This window comes from Pundamilia nyererei, unplaced genomic scaffold (assembly GCF_000239375.1).
Source record: "Pundamilia nyererei isolate P.nyererei 1_Seehausen unplaced genomic scaffold, PunNye1.0 scaffold00354, whole genome shotgun sequence".
Lineage (NCBI taxonomy): Eukaryota > Metazoa > Chordata > Actinopteri > Cichliformes > Cichlidae > Pundamilia > Pundamilia nyererei.
Window position 1 is genome coordinate 367,201 of NW_005187755.1, and position 14,179 is coordinate 381,379.

General features: G+C 39.7%; 1 protein-coding gene across 1 annotated transcript in view; it reads right to left on the bottom strand.

The window, feature by feature from the left end:
• Positions 1-259: 259 nt before the first annotated feature.
• LOC102215720 (replication protein A 70 kDa DNA-binding subunit-like) overlaps positions 260-14,179 on the bottom strand; it is a 49,673-nt gene continuing 35,753 nt past the window's right edge. Inside the window, exons 14-17 of the mRNA XM_005752353.1 lie at positions 8,162-8,338; positions 7,909-8,016; positions 7,705-7,791; positions 260-420 (exon numbers count right to left, since the gene is read on the bottom strand). Of these exons, the coding sequence (XP_005752410.1) occupies positions 319-420; positions 7,705-7,791; positions 7,909-8,016; positions 8,162-8,338 (474 nt within the window). The 3' untranslated portion in view covers positions 260-318. The remainder of the gene's footprint in view (positions 421-7,704; positions 7,792-7,908; positions 8,017-8,161; positions 8,339-14,179) is intronic.

A 14,179-nucleotide genomic window follows, 5' to 3' on the forward strand; every position in this document is an offset into this window, starting at 1 on the left:
TAAGACGTGAAAATGTAAGCAGGACACGGTAAAAATTCTTTAAACTGAAAACACAAAGTTAAATTGCCATTAAAATAAAGCTGGAAGTCACTTCCATCAGATCTTTTTGCCTTTTTCCCCTCCGCTCTGTGAAGGAAGTCATCTGCTAAATATCAGTCTTTTGTTTGGCTGCCATTTAGATGAATCACTGGCCGCCCCTTTCCTGTCTCAGCCTGATATGCTGTTATCTCGCAGGTGGGAAAAAGTTGGACACTGGTTGCAGAATGGCGAAAGATGCGTTTAATGACCAGACAGACATTTGAATGGGTGGGACTGAGTTCATCTAGCCAATTTGTAGATGTTTTGCAGGAGTCTCCGGCTGTATTCTCTGTGGTCGACCGGCTGGACTTCCATTACAGTTACCTTCACTCGACTCTCATCCTGTGGAGGAAACAGAGAATTTGAGTTCAGTGCACAGCATCGGGTAAGGAAACAACAACTTTAACCTCTGTGATCAGCACGATTCAAGACTGCACATAATCATTAATCTACTGAACCAATTAAGACCCAAGCGGTGGAAAGTCTGCTTTAGGACTGAAACTTCCTGCTACTGACAGAGCTTTGCTGTCAGCTCAGACTTGTACCAACAACCTTCTTCTCAAAATCTATGCAAAAAGCCGCAAGGCCAGTAGATTTTATTGTATGGTCTAATTTCAGATCCTTTGGCAAGTGTGAGCCATGATGTCGTTAGTCATCTCGAGCTGAGCTGCATAATTTACATGGTATTTAATATGTTGATTTTAATTTGCATTGCCTGCTTCTTCTGTTTTGATACGTTGGAAAATCTCACAAATGTAAGAAAACGAGAGCGGCTTTCCCCCCCATAATGTAAGCGAATCTTGTCATCAAAGCACTCTCTTTGGGAACCAGACACCTCTGATGATGAATTTAAGCATTTCACCTCAAACGATGAAAATTCAGCAAGTCAGACTGAGTCCTGACTGTCGCAAGGCTAAAAACATAAAAAATAAACAAGAACACAAACACTGGCTACTGCACGATCACAGACTTCAGCAATATTTAGCATAAACTCGTGTGATTACTCAAACCCAATGTATTGTGTGATTATAAAGTGACCCTATGTGGCCCCAAGGCGGGAAGCAGAGCAGGAAAGGTGACACTTTCCATGTCATTTACAAAAGTAAGCAAAAAGAAGGATGTTCCACCTGTTCCCTTTATATTAATAAAAATGATATCAATAAAAACATATTCTAATCTGCCATATTATACAGAGCTACAGTGTTTAGTGCCTCGTAGCTTGAGGCTTCCTGGATCCACAGGCCAGCTTCTGTTTGAAGTTTGCATGTTCTCGGTGTGCCTGCGTGGGTTTCCTCCTCCCACAGATCAAAGACATGCTGGTTAGGTTAACTGGAGATTCTAAATTACCCATCGGTGTGAATGCGTGCTTGTACTTTCACAAACACAACAACAATTGAGATCGATAATTGTGTACGCAGATGTAAGCTGTCTCAACTGTTTGCAGTAAGAGTCACCATCAGTAAGTCAGATTCTGTACCATCAAACAATGGCATGATTTCCAGTGAAAGCCAAAAGCTCTTTTCTGTCATAATCAGTGATAATTATTAAAGGGTTCAATCCAGAGAGAATTAGCAATTCACTTAGGATCAAGGACCACACCAGCATCAAGGATTGAACATTTGTTCACACGTTGATTCCACACTTCTACTCGTATTTTCAATTTGCATCTACCTCAGGCAAATTAAACAATACGTGGGGGGAGGGGGGTTTGAATCGGAGGTTCCACTTGACAAAAGGTGACAACTTATTTAAAAATAATGGTTTTCCAAATGGTAGGGTACTGAGAGAAAGAAAGCTTGGTAATTTAATATGCGCAGACTAATACTGCAATCGCATCTGGAGAAAACAATTACTTCGTAGCAAAACATTCACCCTTGTTCTCTAACTCAATTTCAGGCGGTGCACTGAAGGAATAAATACCAGCACTTCTGGATGTGTAGACAAAAAGAAAAAAAACAGAACACACACACATGCAAAAGTACAGCGCACAACTAGCCAATAAACATTTACACTTACTGATGCCACATCTTCAAAGAGAATAATTAAGATGCTGTACTGTACTGAGCAAAAAAAACAACCCAAAACGACCTGCAGAGAAATATTATTCATTAACAATCCAGCACTTAGGTCAAGACTGAAATATCTTAACACATCCACACAATAGGTTTTATGGAACTGAAATGAATAGGATAAATCCTACTACCATTTTTCCCATATATCCAGTAAAATGTATATGCAAGGCAACCTTGATAAAGGATTCTTAAAACTTGTCTGAAAGTGAATTAAGCCTCTGACAAGGTCACCAACCACCTTCTGTTAAATTCTACTGTAAGACTTTTGGGTCAAAAGGACTATTTTGGCCTATTTGCGAGAAAACACTGGAAAACTATTGCCCAGGAACACAAGTTTCTAGAAAGTCTGGCTCCTTGGAAACAATCTCTCTCTCTCTCTTTCAGAATTTTCAGAAATCTTTTTCCACACTCAAGGACAGCAAAAAGGTCTGAGTGTAATGTGGTGTGAATGCTGTGTTACGAGTGTACTCTGAATGGCCTGTCTGTTAAAACAGGGAAAGAAAACCAGATCCCCTATGACACTAATAGATTAAATGAGACACAATCAATGTATTCACTTCAGACTGATGCACTTGGACTCTGACACAAGCACAGATATATGTGCACTAATACAGCAACACATATTTAAGATGAATAATCAGCCAGCCTGGAACAGATTCAAAGACTAAGACTTGAACTTAATTATCACATCTGAGTACTGGTTCGAAATCAGAAATCAGATACACATTTCTTTGGATTGTCTTTTAAACAAATGCAAATTAAAAGATTATGTGTAAACAGCGCTCTTTAGTGCTCCGTAAATCCAATTCACCATGTTGTGAATTGTGTGTGTGTAGGAGAGGAAGATGAGCCTTTACTGCACTCAGTTCTGGAGCACTAGTTTCTGATTCACTGCACATGCTCCTGCCTTTGTAAGGCACCACCTTAATGAAACTCGGCAGACAGTTAAGACAGAACTTTATTTAAATGCAGCATTTACATTTTTATTTACGTCTGTTGCCAGCTGCGTTGGACTTTTTCATCGTGTGAAGGATTTGTAAATTTGTTTACCTGGTTGTGAATATAGACCAGATGTTGTGATGATAAATGCACATTTATCATCACAACATCTGTATAAGAGTCTCCCACTTTTATACCTGTCGTAAAGTATAAAAGCAGGCCAATTTTATCAGTTACTGCTTTGCTTCTTGTACTTTCTGCTTTCAGAGCTCACTTGAGCAAAGTAATCTATTCTTAATATAATATTTATTAAATGCCAAATGTGAAAAACTCCAAAGCTTTCAGAGACTACACCCCCCAACAGAGGGGTAGTCAAGTTGCCTTAAGCAATTTCTGCAATTTTCAAAAAAACAAAACAAAATGTCAATCACGTCTTCCTCATGTAGAGATTAGCCAGGTGAGAAGGGGGACAGAGGGAGTCTGACCTTCATTCTTAAACTCTCAATTATCATTCTTCACACAGCTGTCACCTTTAAAGCAGGGCTAAAAGAGACTGATGCTCTTCAGCAACGTCATCACCATATTTAAACAATTATTGTGGCTTCTCTGTAATTCTCATTAATCACAAAAAAGCGTACATATACACGAGTTAGTAATTGGAATGCTTATGTGTGAATAATATTTGTTTACTTACAAAACCATATACATTACGGTCCTGGGATTAAAGAGCCATTTTGCTGGATTTGAAAATCAGAGCACTTTGGCCACATCGTGATGGCTGCCACAGCCCTAAAACTAACCTTACCCATCGTCACGCAACAAAAGAAGCCTTAAACAAACTGAAAGGAGGTCATCTGGTCTGATGAGTCCTGTTTTCCTTTAAATCCCTTGTGTGCTATTTACTTTGGGAAATAACGTCAGTGCTGGTGTTTGCTTTTGGTGAGTGTGCTGCTCTGGCGAATGCTCTGAGCATCCCACATGGGTCCATAACACTGCTATAGACCAGGTACAACTCAGTGATTTCCCCCATCAGGAAAAACGGGCTATGCCACACTGCCCGTTGTTCAAGAACTGATTGAAGAACACGATGGACTCAAGGTTCTTTGAAACGTCACCTTCAATTTCCTCAAATCTCTAGAAAAAGTAGACACAACTACACAAATTATAGGCCTTCATAGGTTGATAATGTTAGGGTGACCTATATGCTTAAGGAATCTGATATTAAAACATATGAAACATTTTTTTCTTCCACACGAAATAAACAGATTTAGCTAAGATCTCTTATGTGTAGCTATTTATTTACATGCTTACATTCTTCAGGACTGCCCCTGGTGGTCAAACTAAGTACTGCCAAGACTCATGCGATGGTTTTAAGGGTCTCCTTTTTACTTCTAGATCCCATTTCTTGGCCAATATATATGCTTTTACTGGCCGGGCTCTTTTTTTAAATATTATTTTCCTAAAATAGGCGATTATATAATATGAATTACCTTTGTGAGAGAAAGAAAATAATTTATCATAACCTTGTCTAAACAGGATAATGGTCTAAATAGGAAGAGTGACTGATAGATAGATAGTGCACTGGTAGAGTTGATGACTGAACAAAAAAAATATGTGCTTGTTAAGTCGAAAACCTGGTAGTTTGTCATCTCGCTTCTGTTCCTAAAAATAAGACAAACCTTAAAATATGATCCTAAGCCAGGTCGTTCTCTCTCTGCGTGTCTCTGTTATGACAAGTGACAAAGCACACACTTTACAACTTCATTAATCTTATTAGGTTCTGACATTTCATTGCGTTGTTCTATTTTTGTGAAAACAATGCGGTAGGACTTTTTGCCTTGTGTCACACAAGTGTGTAAGAATGAAGGCTTCGGTAGAAAGACAAAGTGAACAGCTCGTGTTTTGAATCGCAGGCTGTGCCAAATGCAGACGGAAAAAATGTCTGAATACAGTGATAAGCCTTATGTAGAACACGTTTCTATTCTGAGCTCATTATATCTACTTTGTTGAAAACTGAAACGATCAAAAAAAGTGCTCCTATTTGTCTTGAACTCTTCCTGACACATCCTGCAATAGAAAAATAAGTATTTACCTAAAAAGTAAAAAAAAAACAAAACTTGATTTGGATGCATTTGTGGTCTTGAAAAAACATGTTGTGAAAATGCTCTATGTCTCTCCACAGTATCACCTTTGATGCATAATTAACAGGTGATCAATGATTTTCTTTTTATTAAGTGCCAGCTGCAATTCATTTATTTTTAATATTGTTGAATTAACTGAATAACCAGAGCACTGAATTACATGAATAAATCTGTATCAGTCTCTGCCTCAAACACAGACATGCATGGCAAAATAGTGCTTGTAATGACAAGCGCTTACTGTGCCTGCATTTGCGTTCAGGGTGGAAAAAAAACCTGATTGCTCAGTTAGCTGTTCTCAAAGCTGCTTAGTTGTTCAGTAGATCATTTAAACTGTGTCTAAAACACTGTTGACATATTCAATTTTTCATTTCCATTTGCTGCCAGCCAGGGCCCTCTGAACTGCGATGACTCCCCTTTTCTCTGTCTCACAATTTGAGCCCAGATTACCTTGAAATTTCCTTTGGACATTGATGGTTCTCAGTGGATAATTTACACAGAATGTTCATACTCCCAAGGTGAAGTAGTGTTTGTTTTGAAAAACTATGACTCCTTCTGTAATGCAGCCCTGAGGACGGCATTTTAAGCCCCACCGGTGGTAAGGCTGCAAGAAAAGCAAAATCATCAAAATGCTATTTGTTCTGACCAAAGCGTCTGCATTGTTCAATATAATGGAAACTGCAGCCTCCTCTATTTGCTCCTCTAACTTCAGGCTGGCAAGTAGACGTGATATGCTGACATTTAGCGTAAACAGTTTCCTCCGCTTTCTACATAAAGATCACACTTTACCGAAATAAACATTATTGTTGGTGAAGTTAGACTTTCCTCACTTTATGGTTTATGAACTCTGCATAGTTTTCCTTGTAGATTTTCTCGAGGTCAGGACACAGACCATTCAGAGCTCATCCTACATCTCAATCATTCCACTCAGACTCTCGGTATGTGCCCCCAGCAGCAAATTAGACTCTGAATAATTACGCTAATTAGGCTTAGAAAGACAATAGCTAAATGCTAATTAGCGACTAATTAAGAGAAATGAATTCACAGCTGTATTTGTTTTCTGTTATCCAAAGTGCACTGGCTATAAAACAACTCCCCTGTCACTCTTATACTAATTGAAATGAGTTCGGATTCATGTTATGTGACTGACAGCATGTCGTGATTATACTGCTGTGGTGGGGCGTGGTCTGCAGTGCCGTGCAGGGAGGGCGGACGCACCTGCACGGCATCCTTAATCACGCCCGCCTAGTTAAAAACACGGGGACTCAGGGGTTGGCGGGTGTTGTGGTGTGACAAATATTGAATAAAATGGCTCAAACAGACAGACTGGCGACCTGTCCAGGGTGTACCCCGCCTTTCGCCCTATGACAGCTGGGATAGGCTCCAGCGCCCCCCGCGACCCTGAAAAGGATAAGCGGAAGCGAATGGATGGATGGATGGCTCAAACCTATGATCCCTGGACCCGCCGTGTCTCATTCACACCACAACTGCATATGTAGCCTTACATGCTTGGGTCTGCAGTGCAACCGACTGGAAGACAATATCTGATGATGAGTGCTTTAACAAACTCATGAATGGCATGCAGATCATTCATTAATGCACTGCAATAGGTTATTATTGACAAAAATAATGCATGTTCCCTTAATCTAAGAAGAAATATTTTTTCTGTTATATGTCTTTACATTAATGAGAATTTGAAAATTTGTTCATTTCTACGTGACTTCATAAAGAAAAGTGCCAATTATGCTTGGGTAAATGAAGCCTCTGTTAACACAGCTGGTTAAATTGTGGTTTATGTCAGCACTAACACTTCATATTGCCTCTTTTAATTTCATCCTTAAGGATCCTGCTGATCAGTAAATACCTTCCATTGCTAAAACTACAAGCTTTTCCTTATATAATTTTTTAATAATTAGGCTTTATACAAGTATCGAAGCACCAAAGACACTTCGACATGCGGACTGGAGGGGTTTGGATTCAAACCAAAGGCTTCCTGATTAGTATCCATTATTATTTTTATTATTATCATGTGTGGCTGTGGAGTTGATAAGCAGAAAATGTTGTAATTTCCCAAAACAATTACATAATTGTAATTGGTCGCTGTCATATAAAAGAAACAGCTCACACAAACACATCTGTGTATTGTAGCTGCTTTTTATTGTGAAACTGACCCAGGGGATAAACCATTTACTGACTTCTACAACAATGTGACTTGTGTGCAAACCTTTTGTGCATTTTGAAAGCCTATTATTGCTGTATTGGGGAAATAAGATGCTTTCTGGTGTATTTGTTGAATATAGCGATAATACAGCTGTTTGTGACACTAGCCAATCAGCGTTGAATATTCCTCCAGGATCACTGAAAGAATGCTTGTAGGACAATGATGAGCACTAGTGTGTACCAGTATATTCTGCTTTGCTGCTAAATTGTATTGCACTGTACCACTTTATATTGCACAGCAGTTTTTAGCCACTTACGTTGTAGGTCTCTAGCTTGACTCTGTTTTTAAAGATGTGAGTTGTGAAGTTGGCTTTCTGGAAGACTTCATCGAAGGCAGCTTCATCCTTAGAAACAAAAAACAAGGGAAATACAACATCAGGAAGCACAGGAAGTAGTCTTTTACAGTTAAACCTTCTGGCAAAATTGCAAAGGCAATTTTCTTGTCCGCCTATGTGTCTTACTGTGTCTCTGAGATGTCCGAGAGTTTCTGCACTGTGACCCAAAAGGGCCTCAGCTGTCTCCTGGAAGCACGTCACCCACTGGTTATCCCCGAAGTCAGCTAAGTTGGCCTGAGAGAGGAACAGGCCAGAGATGATGAGTGGGCGAGAGATTATTTATATGTGTATGTGTGGTCATGCATATTCATGTAGGTTACAATAATTCTCATCACAGTATGTATAACAACCACTATTGATGTGCATTGTGCACACTTACAGAAAGTAAGAGCCTGTATTTAAAGTTGGGGAACTCTTTGTTACACTTTTCGCAGCGGTACAGCCCGTTCTGCTGGTCGATGACCTTCTTGTTGCAGTCTGCAGATGGACAAGCTTGGTACAGACAATTCTCCTTACGAATGTACAGCACTGTCGCCACGCAGCTGAAATACTGTGCCTGTATAAAATGGAACACAAAAACATATTTATCTTATTACAGGGGTTGAGCTCGATTGCTATAAAAACCAAATCATATTGCTGCAATCAGATTGTCTCGGAAGCTGCAGTTAATCTGTAGGTGCTGTGCTAACCAGCAGCAGTTTAATTGCATTTTGTCTATTATATTTTTCAGTCTATTACTCTTCCATATTAAATGTGAATGTGGCAAATCAACCAAATCACCCGAGACTTGTTTTAAGAACTTTGCATTTAATGTGCAATTTTTGCAACAGTCAAACTATTCCTGCTGGAACCGGGAGACAATCTAGCATTGTTTCACCAGCTAATTAACACCAGTCCTCAAAAGCATAATTTAAGTCGGTGTCAGTAAAAATATGGCAAATTGACAGCATACAGCTGGAGGAGAAAGGAACTCATGGCAGAATAATAGTCAGTGCCAGTGTTATGGATCATTTAGTTTTCCTGTTTAACTGGCAGCTTTCTCCTTTGAATGTTTGCAGAGCTGGCAGATGTTAAAACAAGAAATTAACTGTAGCCGTCCTTGTACCTGGCTCATATTTGCCTCCTTTCATTCAAGCTTTCAGAGCAAAGCCATCTGATTGCTTTTTTTTTTTTTTGGAGTTCTAGAGTTGAATAAAACTGTTACACCATCTTGTAGACTCTTGAGCCAAGATTAAAGTTAAAGGTATGCGTATGGACACTGAAAAAAAACAGATCCGTACAAAAGTTTGAAACAAAAGTCTAAACAAATAATTGTAAATATAAATGCACTGTTCTTTCATAAAGTTATAAAAATAGTCCTGACTCAACAGGACTTATAAGACAGGTCAACAATAATCATTACAAACTGACAGCTGATGACATTTCCAGTGCTTTGTCATTCTATAATTCCTTACATTTTGTGGTAGCAATTAACAACTGCAGGCTGCTTTAAGGCAGCTGACAAAAGATCTAAAACTGAAGCTAACCACAAAAGACAAACAAACCTCCCATACAAGAGCTTGAGGAAGGTTTAGCTGACAGAGAAGAGGTGGTGCACCTTTCCCTTGTGCAGTGTTGATGCGTAAACAAGACTTACACAAAACAAGTTATCAGTAGGAAACATGGACTGCTACCTCATTCGGGAACTGAACATGTAATCTTTCAATAAAAAAGGAGCAGCATTTAAAAAAACGACAAACAAACAAAAAACAGCAGAACACAGGAGTGGAATAATTCAACAAATACCAAAATCTGTATGCAAATATCACGCAGTCAATCAAGAGTGAAGCTAAAAATAAGTTAGCTTCTATAAAGCAGCACTGATGCACAATCCCTTTTACTGTTTGTGATTTTTAAATTGATAAAGAAAAAAGGAGTGCACTAATATTAATATTGAGCAGCACATTAAAAGAAACATTCATCAGCGCTCCAGGTGAATAACCCTCAGTGGATGTGTTGTTTTCATCTAAACATTGTAAGTATTCTTTTGGTATTTGCTTGTGTTTTAAGCTGCCTTACTTTTAAAATCGTGACTTAAAAGTGATGAAATTAAACGATAAAATCCAAAAGAAATGTGAGATCGAGAGGAATAAAAGTGGACCTTTCAGAGCGGACAGTTTTAAAGAGGGTGAAAGAGAAATATTAAATAAAATAAAAATAAACTCAGATCAAATTTGGCATCAACTGTAAAACTGTTGCCAACAAGTTGGCCCAGCTGGTAGATGCATGCTGTTTACACATCTCTATTTGACTTCCAAACAATCTTGGAACTGTTTAAAAAGAGAGCAGAGGGAGTTTGAGAATTCTTTGCATAATAAATGCAAGATGAGACGGATCTCTTTCTCTCTTCCTCTCTAGTTTTGAAATAGTGCTAATGTGCTAATGTATGCACGCGCACAAGCACGCTGACATATACACACGGCTGCGGTGCAAGGTTATATGCAAAGACCCAAACTTGTGCATTTGCAATACACATACAATGAGCTGAACTTCTTTCTGTTAGGAATTTAAATTAAAGTGTACACAGTCAAACAGCATCAAATTAAAATGCAGCGATATTGCTGTAATTTAAACAGATATTAGCTCCTTAGGCGGCAGAACTCACACTGGTAAAATCAACAGCTAAAAAGGAAAGAAATGCTAATTCTATGGGGGGAAAAGGCTATTCTCTCATCCTGTGGAGACGCTCGGCATTTGATTTCCATAAATATAAATATAAAGAATGCACACAGTACAGGAACTGCATCTCGTTGGGAAAAGGCACGCACGTGGACGTGCCTGCATGCAAACATACACGCGGTTAAGCACGGGGTGATGAATGTGATATACCTGCACATGCTTGGAAAAACCACAGAAATTTTTTTTTCTTCGATTCACCAGAGGGTATTTCTTCTATCAGGAGAACAGGTCTTAAACAAGATGTTGGAATTGAAGCCAGAATTTAAAATGAAATGCTTTAAAATGCATTCTAAACAACAACTACAAGCTAGAGCTGGGCCAGACTCATTACTAATGTTGGCCTAAATGAGTCTATCAAAGACTCTTTCTAGGATGCCGGCCAAATTCGTGCGCACACACACACACACACACACACACACACGCTGACAGAGCAATGCTGTTCCTTCGTTATACAGCCCACACTCGCTGTAAACTGTTTAGTAAGAGCATGGAATGTGAAAAGGCCATTGTGTTCACAGCGTCACTCATGAGAGGGTTGATGATGTCCTCTGTCCTCATGACCTCTACAGATACTGCCAGTCAGACTTAGAGCTCTTTGACACTTTTTCCCCCCTAGCTAACACTGACTCACATCCTCATAATCTGTCCACCCATCCATCTACCCAGTACACATGCCACACGGCAAGAACCCCTCTTGAACACTTAGTAAGGCTTTTTTTTTTTTTTTTAATTAGGAGAATTCCTCCCGTTAGCAACAGCGCTCTCCCCCTCAACACTCCACTCCCATTTTCCGCCTGCCTCATCACGTTTTGCAGACTTGGGCAGATTGGAGCGCTGGAAGGCTGGAGAGGTGGGAAGGCGATGAGTGGGGAAGGTGGTAGAAGGGTGGACGTAACAAGAGAAAAGAAAACAGGATGCTTTTTGAAAGCACGGGGTTGTTGAGGACTCCTAATGTTGGCAGATGCTACAGACAATGAGCGGATAGAGGTCATCGCGATCTGAACCATAGTGATTCCCACAAAACTAGACCACTCTAAATAAATCCCACTGCATTTGTCATCATCTTTCCAGTTCTCCCTTTGTGTTTTATTCTCTCCCTCAGTATTCCAGTGTATACACAAAAGCCTTGGGGCAAAGTCTTAACCTTAAGCACACTGAGGAGCGCCTGGAAGAGTAGCATGACTAACGCTGCACATAAAAACACACACACTACAATGCAAAAATACGTGTGCACACTTACCTAAAGATTCAGAAACATTAACACACACACACACACACACACACACACACACACACACACACACACACACAGCTCTGAAAATAGTTTTCATTCTTATCACACCAAATCCCTGTGTCACCTTCTGGCACCTAAATGCAATTAAAATTTGTATGTGGAAGGGCAACCAAGTGAAAATCTACTTCACATAATTGACGTGGCTGCACATGCCAACTTTAATGCTTGTCCCCAAACCCCAACACACACATTGCTACATTAATTAGAAATAGCTTGTATGCTTGCATCTGTGTGCGCGCACACACACACACACACACACACACACGCAAACAGTCACACACTTACATGGAGGAAAACAGGTAGAATGTCAAATTAGATTCCTTCAAACTATAAGCTAATGATTTGAATTCCATTATTATAACCAAAGCCGCAGCCTCAGAGTGCGCGAGAGACAAGCTTCTTAAAGCCTTTCAATTACAGAATCAGTAGGTGGTACGCAGGGCAGACAGCTAAGAAGACAGAAAAGAGGACAGGACAGAGGATAAGAAGAGGGGAAAAAATAAGAAAAACAAGAAAAAGAGGGATTTCTCACCTTTCAACCCTCATCCTGACTTTACCTTTTCTTAATAACCCTTGTCACTTCTATCCAGTCCACTCTTCACTACTTTCTTTACACCTTCTTCTGTGGCCTTGGTCCCCGCCCTCCCCCAAGAAAAAAAACATCCCTCAGTGCAGCTTTGTAAGTGACATGTAGCTTGAGTGGCTCTGCCTGCCTTTTTCCACTCATCAGCTCTCAGTCTCCCACATTTTCTATCTGCGCCACTTCCCTTCTGGTAATGTTATGCCCTATAGGCTTCCCACACCTCCAAAAACATAATTAGAAATTTTTATTAGAAGCGACGTTGATCTTGAAGCTACCCGTAAGTGGCTTCCAATTAAATGCGAGGAATGAGGCAGACTAGTCTGAACTAAATCTCATTAATTAGAAATTTTAGGAGTGGCGCATCACATTTAGATGCACTCTGCTTTTGGTCAAAAGGTTGATAATTCTGTGCAATGACACCTCTTAAAATGGCACACATTCAATTTGAAGGTTCTTGCATGCTCATCCAATGGCGTTTGGCTTTACTGCTAATACGTAAGCATCGCTATCTCCCTCCCACAGCTAAAACAAGAGAAGCATGACTCTAATCCATGAAGTCATAGCAAGGCACAGCCTACAGCTGCTCTGTTTACAATGAATGGAAGACTGACTGTGGATTTGTGTTTGTCTAAATGCTTACATTTAAATGAGGCTGAGCAGCAGTCAGGTCTAAAAATCACTGGAACCATGTCTGTTTACAGAAAAGCTTCTTTGATAGTTTTTAATAAGAGGCCTTCAATCACATTATGATCCTGTGATGTTTAGCAGTAAGGATTGCTTTCATTGTGCATTTTGTGGGTTCAGTTCAGTGATAATGGCTTTACTTGCATGACCATATTCAGACTCGGCTGTGCTGTGTATAAATTCTGACATGAATTTAAAAGAAATTCTGGTTATTTTCTTACAGGAGAGGGAAAAAAATACAGCATTTTTGTTTTCAGAATTAAATTTAACTTTTCTTTTCTAACTCCCTGTCAGTTATTTGCACTTTGTGAGTTCCTGATTTTTCAGCAATTTCCCTTTCATATAGTGTATTACATTGCATATTAATTACATACAAAGTGAAATATTTCAAGCCTTTTTTTAATTAAATTTTGAAGATGATGGCTTGCAGCTCTTAATGCTCAGAAATCCAGTATCTCAGATTATTATTCCACGATTAGATAAAAAATGTTGGGGCTCCTTTTACTGCATTGGAGTGGCGCTTGTGGCAAAGCTGAGGTGTTACTAAAGTCCAGATTGCTTGCTGCCTTCAGCTCATCTGGAGTTTGGGATTTTCCTCATCTTCCTCTTGAAAATACCCCATAGATTCTCTGTGTGGTTCAGGTCAGGCGAGTTGGCTGGTCAGTGAAGCACAGTAATAACATGGTCAGCAAAGCTTTTGGCAAAGTATGACGTACTTCAAAATCTCCTGTTTTACGCCCGCATTGACTTTGGACTTTGATTAAATACACCTGACCAACCTCCACCAAAACCAGCAGATGACATGGCACCCAAATCATCACAGACTGTGGAAACTTCACACTGGACTTCAAACACCTTGGACTCTGTGCCTCCTTACTCTTCAAGTAGACTCTTTGACCTTGATTTACAAATGAAATGCAAAATGTACTTTCATCTAAAAAGAGGACTTTGGACCACTCCAGTTCCTTTTCCTTCTGATGCCATCTCTGGTTTAGTAGTGGCTTTACATCACTGATATTAGCAATGCAACAGTTGTACCTCCTTTCCTAAAGACATCTGCGTGGTGAGTAGGGCTGCCACAAACGATTATTTTGATAGTCGACTAGTCACCGATTATT